The following is a 12,994-nucleotide window of genomic DNA, read 5'->3' on the forward strand; positions in this document are numbered from 1 at the left end:
GAGACCTGGTAACTCTTCATGGCCCAAATCTGATAATGTTGGAGGCCTGCATAAAGTCCCTGGTGTACCGTATGGGAATGTCTCTGTGAACAACTAAGGGGAAAGTAACAGTTATTGACATACATGAAATACATGTGATATTTGTGCTTCTCCTTTACTGGAAAAAAAACCCCTAGCATATGGGCAAGCACAAGGTAAAGTTGGAAGCAGAAAAAAATGGTTGGCATTTTGCTGGATTGAACTTAAAATCTACCACTGCAGAGTTATGCATTCTGAAAGTTGCCCTTTTATTTCATATTGGATGTAAAGCAGACTGCCAAAACTGTAGACACCAATGCCCAGGAAATGGGTTTGGTGAATGCAGAAGGGCGGGAGAGATTTATTCTAGATGGGAGAAGAAGGAGGTGAAGAATCTCCTGAGAGTGTTTCTCTTCTCAGCTTCTACTTCTTGGATGACTTTTCCCAGCAGATGCTAGGGTAGGCCATGCTAATTTAGTATGGTGTAATGATGGTATGTGAATCACAGAATCACAGAATGGTTTGGGTTGGGAGGGACCTTCAAAGGTCATCTAATCCAACCCCTCTCCCCTGGGCAGGAACATCTTTCACTAGATCACATTGGTCAAAGCCCCATCCAAACTGACCTTGAACACCTCCAGGGATGGGGCATCCACAACTTCTCTGGGCAACCTGATCCAGTGTCTCACTGCCCTCTTGTAAAGAATTTCTTCCTTATGTCCAATCTAGACTAGACTAGACTAGACTAGACTGGACTAGAATATTGAGTTGGAAGGGACCTACAATGATCATCTAGTCCGAGTGCCTGACCAATTCAGGGCTGACCCAAAGTTAAAGCATATTGTTAAAGGCATTGTCCAATGTGGTCAAATTGTGATGGTTTTTGGTATTGCAATGCTGTTAAACCTTTTGGACAGGGTGTCATTAAGATCTACAGATAGCGATAGACTACTCTTTATCTCTGTCACCGTACTAACTGCACTCCTCCCCAGTGAGTTGGGATGGGAAATTGCATAAGAGATGAGGAAGCTGTAGAAGGCCTGGCAGGAAAATTTATTTCATTACAGGGCAGTGCTGAGACTATTTCCTTGTAGCCCAATCCCATGAGACCGCTTTTCTTGGCTGTTCCTCCCCTTGTCTCACAAACCCATTTGCATGCCTTCTGTATCTCAGTTCTTCTCTGGTATTTTGCTGGAAGTGAGGAGGAAGGTCTTCCTACTCACATCTGCACAGAAAGGCAGTGCAGGTGTCACCGCTCCAGCTCTGGGGAGAAGGCAGAGGTGTCATGTAGCTGGGTGGCCTGGGCCAGAGTCAAGCCTGGCCACACCGAGGGAGGGACATTACTGTTGTGGCAGATCCCACAAAATCAAAGATTTATAAAGCTGCTGTCTTTCAATGGTATTTTGGTTTTGTTATAGCAGCATTCTGGCCATTGGTGGTGGGGAACAGACAAGATTTCTTGTTGCACGAAATTGGTGGCAGCAACTCATCCCATTCCCACAAAATGTCATTGCTAAAAGAGTGATGGAGTGTGTTCTCCATGAAGAATCTGTTGTCTGAAAAAACTTCTCTCTACTTAAAGAACTATTGTTATTTCATACAGCGAGTGTTATATTGACCATCATCAAGAAGCTCATTTACACCAGCACTGCCAATCTTAAGGAAGTAAGTATTTTGTAACATCTTTGTCCTTGGTGATGTTCAAAACTGGACTGGATGAGGCCCTGGACAACCTGCTCTAGTCTGACATTACTTTAAGCAGGGGTGTTGGACTAGAGACCTCCACAAATCCCTTCCAACCTCAGAAAATCTGTGATTCTGTTTTAGCTTCAAAGCTACACCAGAAAACCTGTAATCTGGTGGTTTGGTGAAGGTTAAAGACCAGGCATTTTTGCAGCTGATATGGACTATTGAAAACATTGCTGTAGGCATGATCATAGAATCATAGAATGGTTTGGGTTGGAAGGGACCTTAAAGATCATCTAGTTCCAACCCCCCTGCCATAGGCAGGGACACCTTCAACCAGATCAGGTTGCTCAGAGCCCCGTCCAGCCTGACCTTGAATGTTTCCAGGGATGGGGCAGCTACCACCTCTCTGGGCAACCTGTCCGAGTGCCTCACCACCCTCACAGTGAAGAACTTCTTTACATCTAATCTAAATCTACCCTCTTTCAGATTAAAGCCATTACCTCTTGTCCTGTCACTACATGCCCTTGTAAAAAGTCCCCCTCCAGCTTTCCTGTAGGCCCCCTTTAGGTACTGGCAGGCTGCTGTAAGGTCTGCCCGGAGCCTTCTCTTCTCCAGGCTGAACAACCCCAACTCTCTCAGCCTGTCCTCACGGGAGAGGTGCTCCATCCCCCTGATTATTTTTGTGTCCCTCCTCTGGACCCGCTCCAACAGGTCCATGTCTGTCCTGTGCTGAGGACCCCAGCGCTGGACACAGGACTCCAGGTGGGGTCTCACCCGATGGGAGCAGAGGGGCAGAATCCCCTCCCTCGACCTGCTGGCCACGCTGCTTTTGATACGGTTGGCTTTCTGGGCTGCGAGCGCACATTGCTGCGTCATGTTGAGCTTCTCATTCTAAGTATATGTGCAAGTCAGAATTTATAGAGAAAGCTAGTATTTGCTGTGTTGATCCCAAAGCAAATGGGGAAGACCAAAACTATAGTTTCCTCCTTGACATTGAAAACCAGGTATATTGAAAGCTTTGTAAATGTTTTTGCCTATTGATAGTATAAAAGTTTTCCTTAATACGTACAAGCTCATTAATGTATTGTAACCTTCTGAAGAAACTCTTTTATATTTCATTTATCCTTCCTGCACCCCAGCACCTTGAAAATCATCAAGAACTCTCAATCCACAGCACTGTAACTAACTTCTTTTCTATTAACATTTTTCTCCTTTAATCATATGCCATAAAGAGTTTTACTTTCCCTTGGCAACTTTTAAGCTGTATAGATGTAATCATTACAGTGAGTGATGACATCAAGCCAGGGTGACATGGTGCAATTGATTTTTACTAAATAATTATATGATGAGCTGGAAGAAAGAGTTTTATTAGTCTTAACTCAGCAAGGATTGATTGGGGAAAAGAAAATGACCAATCAGTATATCAGGTTTCTGCGGTTATAAGAAAATAAGTGACAGCTGCAGAAAAGTCTATAAATCACAGAAAAAATTATGATAAAAATAAGAGCTATGAACTGCCCTTTAAAATTTCACTGGGTGGCACAGAAGAGTCTAACAGACCTTAGTCATTTATCTCCATTATGCTTGGGATCCTATGAGAATAGTAAGGCTGACGAATGATGCCATTACATTTTTTTATTATTTTTAAATGGAGAGAAGATAAGGATTGTTGTATAAGTATTACTTTCAAGTCATTGGAGGGTTGAGTCTTCAAAAGAAATCCCTGATTTAGATAATAAAATAAATAAAGTATATTTTGCTTTAGTCTTCTGTAGGTAATATATTCAAAAATCACTGTTTTGAAACAAATCTGCTTGTTTGCAATTAAGTCTCAATTTCTAAAGCAAAAAAAAAAAAGAAAGTATAGTACTAGGAAATAGGTGTTTTTATTAATGCTGTGGATATTCCTATTTCTTATTGACCTCATGTTACTCTGGAGTTAGACAGGAAGGACAATGACCTACCTAAGATGCATCTCAGCATCTCAACAGAAACTCAAACTGTAGCGTAACAGCAGTGTAACTGCTTGAAAGGGGCAACTCTTTCCCCCAGCCAAGAAGACACCGTAGTTTTGACAAGGTATAGAAAATATGAAGGAAAAAGCACTGACCAGCTGAATGGAAGCAGGGATGATTTCATATATTCTAGTCATTCAACTGAAAGGAGAGCTAGTATTTACTACTTTGATGCCAGAGAAGGCCAAAACTAAGTCATTCCTACCCAGGTACATCAGAAGATATCAAAGTGTTGGTAAGAGAGCTTTTTAGAGCCATTTCTTTGACTGTTATCTACCTTTTGGCAAATAATAGTTTTTCTAGTGGCAGTGTGTTTGTATTGAATGGCACTCTCAACCTGGGAATCGTTCCTGTTGCAGGATCTGGGAGAGCATCACAGCTCCCTGTTCTTTCCATCTACCATCCTATGGCCACAAATTTCTTTCATGTAAGTCACAGCAAGCACTTAGCTCTTGAGGGCATTTTTTGATTAATTAGTGTTCTGGTGTCTGCTGGCACAGTGAGGAAATTTTATGTTCTCCAGAGTGGTCCAAGCTGAGAACCACTGAGGTGCTTTGGTCAGCCAAAGTGAAATTCCGCAATATGATCCATGCCCAAGATCTAAACAAATTTAGAGCTCCAGATGCTGTCATCCTCACTGGTTCTCCAGAGACAAGAGCTTTCAAGGACTGGCCAGTGCTCACACAGGCTTTCGGCTTACATTCTTTGGTACCATGCGGCCATATCCAAAACCACGTACTTTTGTGTCTTGCCAGAGAGGTGCAAATTCTATGCTTTTCTCTCAGTTCTAAAATCAGCCTCTCTATCTAAACATCTCTTTGACAAGAGATTTTACAGCTGTTCTCAGCATAGCAGCTGATTTTCTTTGTCTCAGGCATCGACAGCAAATGCCAGCCTTTTGACTCCAGGGTATATTTGTTCCTGTTGCTGTCGAATGTGTTCCTGATCACGTGGTCAGGGAGATAGATATTTGCCTTTTTGCCAATTACTGACTTGCACCACTGATGTTAGTAAAGTACAGCCAGATGAAATGGGGTGATCTTGCAAACCCTGGGCTGGCCAAGGGGGTTCTAGTGTCAGAGTCCTGGAGGACCTGATGTGAAGCTCAAGGACCTGTCTCTGCTCTGAACCTTCTTACACCAGGTACAAATCAGGTAAAACACCGAGGCTTTGGCTTCCTCTGCATCACGGCAGGGACATTGGGTAGCCCTTGAAACTCTGTCTGGTTGTCTCTAGTTATAGAGATTCTGATCAACACTGGGAACAAGTCCTCTGGGTGTGCTTTGTGACAAAGTGGACTAGGTCCGATGCTGCATGTAAGATGATGTTCTGTTTTCAGGCCTCTGGAATCTTTTCTTCAAACTACCTGTTGGAGAGAAATGGGCTTGAGATCACTCAAGGTGTGTCTGCTGGTCATTACAGCTGCAGAGAGGGCTTTTTCTGTGTTATGCCATTCTGTCATTGCAACTTTTCTGAAAGGGTTGTTGAAGGTCTTCCTGTCAGAGACCTCATTCCTCAGTGTTAATACATTTTGTTAACTTCTTTATGAAGCAACCTGGTTATCATCTCAGCCTAGAATGAAAAGGAGCTTCAGACCCTACTGACAGATTTCCCCATGTATTATATCCTTGAGGAAGAATCTCCTGGCTTTACCTTAAATTCTATCCCTAAATTGGCAGGCTTTGCACAGAGATTGACTTTAAGACGTCTTGCAGAAGAACAGTTGTAGGCAGTCAGCATTTCCCTGCCAGGAAGATCCAGCCTCTCTGAAGATGTGCAGCTGATGTTCTGTAGGAATTATTCCTTCTTCCAGTAGCGAAGATTTAGACAAACCTGATTCACTGGTTTGATCTGGAATTAAACCAAAATCACATGTATCACTTAATTATTTAATAAATAATTTTCACATTCTTACCTGAAACCTAATGTGTACAACTGTGGGGTTACGTTAACAGAGAGAGACAGAATGTCATGATAGACAAAATAAGAAAGACATTTCAGAAATGGAAGGAAAGTTAACTACAGATGATATCGTGGAATTTTTAGATAGCCAAGCAGAGATCATTTTTGATTTAGTAGACTTTCTTTCAGACAAAGACAAGATTGTTAAGCTCAATCATCCTACCACAGTTGTTTAGTAAATTGAATTTCTTGCCTTGTTTGCTACTCATTGAGTTAGTGTATCTCAACAAGTAAGATTTGCCAGAGGGTTTTAAAAAATCAGTGATGGACCCTTGAGAAATAAGTTTGTGCATGTGAGGTACATTACAAACAATAACAGCAACAGTGGCAATTGATTATGACTGTACACATGGAATTTATTTTGTTTTATTATCGCGTAGTCTTTGTGGCTTAGATAATAGCTACTTATTATGGGATATTTAGGTACAAATTAATTTAAGTAACAAGTAAAAATAAATGACATTTTAGCTTAGATGATTGATCACATTAAAGCTACACTTTGGAGTAAAACTTACAATACCTGTTCAGTCTTCTTCATAGCTAGTGGATGGTTTAACAGTGCAAGCCAATGCTTGAGTTCTAGGAGGGGCTGTTATTATCGCACAGTCTGACCTCCTCCTTAACTTTATCATTTCATCACTGGCCTTATACAGCTCTTTGAGCTTTGGTATATCTTTGGGGAAAATGTATATCCTTGATGTGAAGCCCTCAGGAAAGGGGTGTGGCTTTAAGTGCATTGTTCCAGTGAGAAATGCTCTTCGCTATTTAAATGTTGCCTTATTTCCAATCTGGATTTTGTATACTTTGGCTTTCAATTGCTCTACCTAGTTAAGCGACTTTGGCAAGATTAAAGAGCCTTATTGCTCAGGTTATTTCTCTCTATATGTATTTTTAAATCAGAGTCAGTTTTCCTCTTAACCTTCTCTTCAATAAATTAATTAAGCTGACCACTTCCCTATTACTATGGAACGGTGGTGGCACATGCATGTATTAAATAATCTTGTTTATCTTCTTACTCAGAGTACCGTGCACATGAGCTCATGCTAAACTCATACTCTTGAAATGCATGCTAGAAACTAGCATACTATATAGTGATCCTCCATTTATAGAGATTTTTGTAATCTACTCCCTGGTCAGTTGTTAAGTAATTTGTTAAGCAATAAATAGATTTGTAGAATGCTAATGCTTGAGCTCAAACATCAATCAGCATTAGCATATCCTGGCAAAACTAATGCTTTACTGGGCTGTATTCATTTTATGCCTAACTATTCAGTAGCACTGGCTTTACAAGAGCTCCCTACCACCCTAAAATAACTTGCAAAGAAATGAGCAAAATATTCTCTGCCTTGCAGACCACAGTATTAAGTATTGATGAAGAACGTAGTTGTTGTTCTTATGTGTAATAATGTAACATTTTATCAATTAAAAAGTAACCCAAAGCGTCAGAAAACTCCATAACATTTTTCAGAATCACATTGTGTCATGTATACTGTTGGTCACTGAATGGAATTTTTGTCCAAATGCATCTTTTAAAATATTTCTGCATCTTTTAGTTCATAAATATTTCAGCCATATTTCATTTGTTTATTGTACTATCCTTTAAACCATTTTTCTGTTTCCTTGGAAAGTACAAGAGAGAGAAAAGTTACCATGTTTTAACGAGTAGTATTATGTTGATAGCGTCTTCCCCCCCCAGTATTACAGGCGCTTTCTCTACCCTCTGCCCTTTGCTAGGGGGGTATCAGGACGTGCAGGTTTTTTTTCCCGTTCATCTCCATAGTCGTGAGAGTTGATGGTAATCTTCAAAGGGGCTTCTGTAGTCTGGTGGCAGTCAAAAGACAAATCCTGATGATTTCCAGTTTTTCTTGGGTTGCAGGCATTTGGGGGGGGTCTGCTTCTTTGAGTCTGCTTTAGAAATTCCAGCTCTTTCACTCACCCAAGTTCATATACACCACCAGACAAACTCAAAATTAATACATTTTGTTACAGCAAAGCAAAAAGTTGTGTCCTTGAATGCAAAATGGGGAACAAGGTATGAAAGACAGAAACTGCAAAACTGCAATTGCAGTTGCAAAACTGCACCTCCAGATCACTCTTCATGCTAAAGCTCCTCTCTAAGGCTGTTGTTTGACTTTATGGAATGATCCACAGCAATGCTGGCTTGCAGTATTGCTGCCTGAGGGAATGGGAACGGGTAGCGATGAGAGGCAGCAATGCCTCTGGCCAGCGTGGCTGACTAGCACTGCATAATGCCAAACCATATCTGGGTGAATCACCTAAGGGGATAGTAACCTTCTCTCTTCTTTGGCCCATTATTTTATAGTTTTGTAGGCAGAATCCATCTCATATTTTGGAAATTTGTACATAAGCAACTTCCTACAACCAGTCTTTTGAAGGGATTACATAGATCAGCATTAAAGGGGCTAATCCTTGTACGAAAATTACTCATTTGTGGTATAATTTCAAGGAGTTACTAAGTATGTATAAGCAGGGTTTTGTTTTCACAATGTTACATATAAACAGTATTATATACTTTCGCCATCCATATTATCCACATGTAGGTTGCAAATAGAATTTAGTAGATATTAGATATATACCATTGTTTTCTACTTCTCCCAAACTCAAAAAAAATTGTGAAAGTGTTGCTGTTCCTACACATTACTCAGTCTACAACAGTACTAATGCAGCCAGACTTTCTCCAAACCTTCTCCTTAGCATACTTCTCTATCAGAGTCATCTTTGGAGCTCAGATGTGAGAGTTTCATAAGAGTCATTCCTTCTCTCTGTAACTAGTGGTGATGATGGTAGGAACTGATAACTTCAAAGTTAATTCAGCAATACATGCATACAAGTCTTTTAGCAAGATCATTGCTTTATGAATAGAAGAGAGTAGCTAGTTATCTCCAAGGGTATTTTGAACTTTTCTCCCACTAAGATGTACTCCTCCAGCACAAGAAAATTTTTAAGCACTTGGTAAAATCAAGGGGTTTTTTTGTAACTATTTGCATGGTTCAAAATAAATATTTTAAGAGTACCTTGATTACAGTAACTACAGCTTGATTATTTAAGGTTTTACATCTGTATTTGACTACTGTCTGATTTACCAAAATGTAAAATGCTCACATTTCATTTGCATGTCATTTAAAAGTAGATGTCAGAGCTGAAACTTTTCGGGACTGTTTAACCAAAGAAAGACTTGGACTTCCTAAAAATACCTACTGAGTATGCACATAAGAGACCAGGCTAATCCAGGTGTATGGAACGTCCTAAATTTAGGTCTGTTCAACTTGTGCCTGCAGCCCCGTCAAGTAGGGAGGGTGATCCTCATGGTGTGCTGCTGTGTTTTCTCTCTCCCCAGGAATGCGACAAGGTAATGACTTTGGCACACAGTATCGCTCGGCCATCTACACGTTTTCTCAGGAACAGATGGAAGCTGCCTTGAGATCTAAGGAAGAATATCAAAAGGTAATGTTGGGCAGGGCGTGGAATTGCTTCACATACGAGCGGAGGTCAAAGACATCACCAGTTAGCACAAAATCACTTCTCGTGTTGTACATTGTCTCTGTGTTGCTATTGGAGCTCCTCATTTCAGTACTGAACTTGCATCATATTTGCTTTAAATTCCAACTTTTGTGAAGTGGGGTTTTTTTTGTATGTGAGTCACTTTATAACTATGGAGAAAGAAAAATAGTTACTTGTGCAGAGATAGTTTTAATCTCTTCTAGAGATTTTTGTGTGTGTGTGCACCAGAGCGAAAGTCTGTGATCTTAAAGGTATTCAAATGTATCTGGACTCCATACTTTGAAGGGTGTAGCCAAAATCTCAGACCTAGGAGTTCTTGAACACTGGGGGAAAGTCCTGATCAATATTTGAGTTTGGTAGCTCAGGATCACCCACCTGCTGCTTATAAGATGCTTCTAATCAAGCCATTCCATAAATGTCTTTGATTAAATGTGACAGCCCGTGACTTAGTAAGACTATTTGTTTTGACACTAGGGTTTGTGTGAAAGAAGATCGACCATTTCCCTTTCTATACCCAGTCCTGTTTTTCAGTGAAGATGGATTCTGTCTCTTGCCTGCCACATAAGCTATTATTTAACTAAAGGAAGAGGGATTACTGTCCTATAGTGTAGCTGCATTGTAATTGCTGTCTGATCTGCCTAGTGGTCTTGTCAATGCAAGCTCCGGATTCTATAGCAGAGATATATATAAATTCTTATGACTTACACAAAATAAACTACTCACCTAGGATATCAGGGCAATAGACAGAGTAACTATTAAGTAGTGCTAAAAGAATACCAGCTTTCATGCATTCACTTATATACTATGGCTTCACTAAAGTGTTATGTTGAAGAATCAGGGCTTTTGGTCAATATCTAATGTTAAAGGTAAAGAACTGTGTTTTGAAAAGTGAGGGTACATCAGTCAGAGGCATGTACCAAGGTCCAAAAAGGAGGTGCATGTGCTGAAGTCTTGTGTGGCAGTTTGGTTTCCATAAATGTGTGTGCGACATTGGTGGGCTGAGCTATGTGTGCACTTGTAGGGCTGGTTTGTACATGCAGTTGGCGTTATTTTGCATGCAAAGAGATGCTCTGAACTGCAAGTAACTAATTTGCAAGTTGTTCCTAGCAGTGTGATAAGTGTGCATGTAAATTAAGTGTTCAATGGCATATATTTTCTCATGAGTAGCTGAACACATGGGGATAAGTCAGTCTTGCAGGTGTTTATCTTTGTTAACAGAGTAGTTTCTGAAGGTTCGGTATTCATATTTATCATGCAGAACTTCTTTCTACTCATTGTTTACCTTAGATCCATTGCTTTTCCAAATTGGTTTTGATCCTTTTTGTTAGCATCTGCTGACCAATATCACACTGTAAATCTTACAGCTTTCAGTTTGCTTTCCCAACTCTATTATTCTCTGCTGTTATTTGTCATTAAATTAATACTGACTTGAAAGCAAAATTACGATGTAGGAGATTGCAATATGATATTACAGAGATTTCCATCATCAAATATGTCATGGTTTAACCCCAGCCAGCAACTAAGCACTACACAGCTGCTTGCTCACTCCCCCCCCCGCAGTGGGATGGGGGAGAGAATCAGAAGGGTAAAAGCAAGAAAACTCATGGGTTGAGATAAGAACGGTTTATTAATTGAAATAAAATAAAAATAATAACATTAATGAAAATAACAAAAAGAGAGAGAAATAAAGCCCAAGAAAAACAAGTGATGCAAATGAAAAACAAACGCTCACCATGAACCAACCGATGCCCAGCCTGTTCCTAAGCAGGGTCCCCCCGGCCAGCTTTCCCCTCAGTTTATATACTGAGCATCATATGGTCTGGAATATCCCTTTGGTCAGCTGGGGTCAGCTGTCCCAGCCGTGTCCCCTCCCAACTTCTTGTGCACCCCCAGCCTGCTCGCTGGCAGGGCAGCGTGAGAAGCTGAAAAGTCCTTGACTTAGTGGAAGCGCTGCTGAGCAACAACTAAAAATATCAGTGTGTTATCAACATTCTTCTCATCCTAAATCCAAACCACAGTACTATACCAGCTCTATCCCAGCCAAAACCAGGACAAAATAGATTTTCTTAGTGGCATGATTTAAAATTTACCTACTTTGAAGTCTGTCACACTGAAAAGTGTGTATAATTAGTACATTTATATAATTAGGCAGAACTCTGTAGGTGATCACATGTAGAGTTTGTTTTTGCACTGAATTAGGGGGAAGGAAGGCACTGTGTTGCCAACTAAGGAAGCACAGCAAATATGTACTGAAATTCCTAGAGGATATGTGGTTTCTATGTATTATTAACAACAATATCTACAATATTATCTTCTGTGGTATTGCAGTAGCAATAGAATGGTTGTATGGGAAACATACTGAGCAAACAATATGTCCAGGAATCCCTTTCCATATTAAATGTTTTGCATTACATTATTTTAATGTAAATATAATACAGCCACTTTCCTTATTATTGCAGTAATTTAAAATAAACACCAGGCTCTTCTGGCAGTGACACATGCATATCTGTGCACCTGATAATGACAGATAAAAACATGTGGGGATGGCATAACACTTGATTTTTCCATGATAAGCAGTTGTGCATACACCAAATGGAGGAAAGCCTAACAAATACTAGAAGTAAACTTAGAGTTTTTCAGCACTGCAGGTGAATAAAAACAAAATGTAGTTTGTTTGTTCACTGAATAATTGTGCATATGCTGTTAGATGTCTTTTTGAGCTGAGGACCTGGAAGAGAGCTAAGAATGGCCTCCAAACAGAAAATGATGTTCTTGCTAGACAAGTTTTTTTCTTAAAGACAGGTAGGGTTGTTAAGTTAAAGGAAACATTTTTGTTCGCTGAGGATAGAAACCATCCAACCCCAAGGTTTATATCTTAAATTCCTGCCTCCAAGACAGGCGAGCCTGAAGCACTAGCTCCTCTCTAGAAGTCAGATAGCCGTGTTCACCTCTGTCTACATTTAGCAAGCAGTATGGGCTGAGAGGAGCGGATCTGCAGAACAAAACAGTTTGTACCGAGGACCCCGAACACACTATGTGCATTTCAAGAGGGTTTGCTCTTCAGTAGCTGTGGTTTGGTGCTCCGAACCACGTGCCACACTAGCAGGTGGAAGTCAGTGGCGCATTTCTGGTTTAGCTCCATCAAAAGGAATTGGGTTCATCCATCCCAAGACCACTCTGTGATGTGAACCAAAGCATGATAAGTAGCAACGATCAGGAGATTTATTACAAAAGCACACTTCTGCTCCAAACTGAAACACTAATGTAGCTTACACCTTTAGGGTAGTGCTATGCTTGAGTGGAGAAAACTGTAGTTAAGTGCACCATGTCCCTAGCTCCTATCAGCCTAGGAGTGAGAATCATAATGCTCATTGAGCCCAAGTATCCTGCAGGGTTACATCTATTTTAAGTTGTGAAACTTGTTGCTGATTCATGCAGCTGTTTTAACAGCTGAGAAATGGCAATACAGCAATGAATATGCATTGAGCCATGCATCTTTAGCTGTTGATGAAGCTGAATGCATACAGTCAGAGTCGGCTAGTGGTAATATATATTATAATACAGTAGTGCTGCTGGTAAATTGTAACACAATGTAAATGTAATCAGAAAAACAAAAAATGAGGGCCAGGGCTTGGTGAAAGTACTGCGAATGAGCTGTTCCATCAGTTTTGCCTGAAGCTGAAGTTTTTTAATACAGTTGAACCTGAGGTTACTCAATTTTCAAGACAGTTGCTAGGCTGGATTTGGTTTTCAAATGAATTATCTAGGCAATAATCCAAATATTGAAA

The 12,994-nt window shown here is 40.3% G+C and overlaps 1 protein-coding gene across 2 annotated transcripts in view; it reads left to right on the forward strand.

Annotated features, from left to right (window-relative positions):
• MSRA (methionine sulfoxide reductase A) overlaps positions 1-12,994 on the forward strand; it is a 287,920-nt gene that overhangs the window by 184,941 nt on the left and 89,985 nt on the right. For both annotated transcript variants that reach the window (XM_052810023.1, XM_052810025.1), the window contains exon 5: positions 9,043-9,149. In XM_052810023.1, the coding sequence (XP_052665983.1) occupies positions 9,043-9,149 (107 nt within the window). The remainder of the gene's footprint in view (positions 1-9,042; positions 9,150-12,994) is intronic.

The sequence above is a fragment of the Harpia harpyja genome, chromosome 15 (genome assembly GCF_026419915.1).
Source record: "Harpia harpyja isolate bHarHar1 chromosome 15, bHarHar1 primary haplotype, whole genome shotgun sequence".
In the NCBI taxonomy this organism is placed as follows: Eukaryota; Metazoa; Chordata; class Aves; order Accipitriformes; family Accipitridae; genus Harpia; species Harpia harpyja.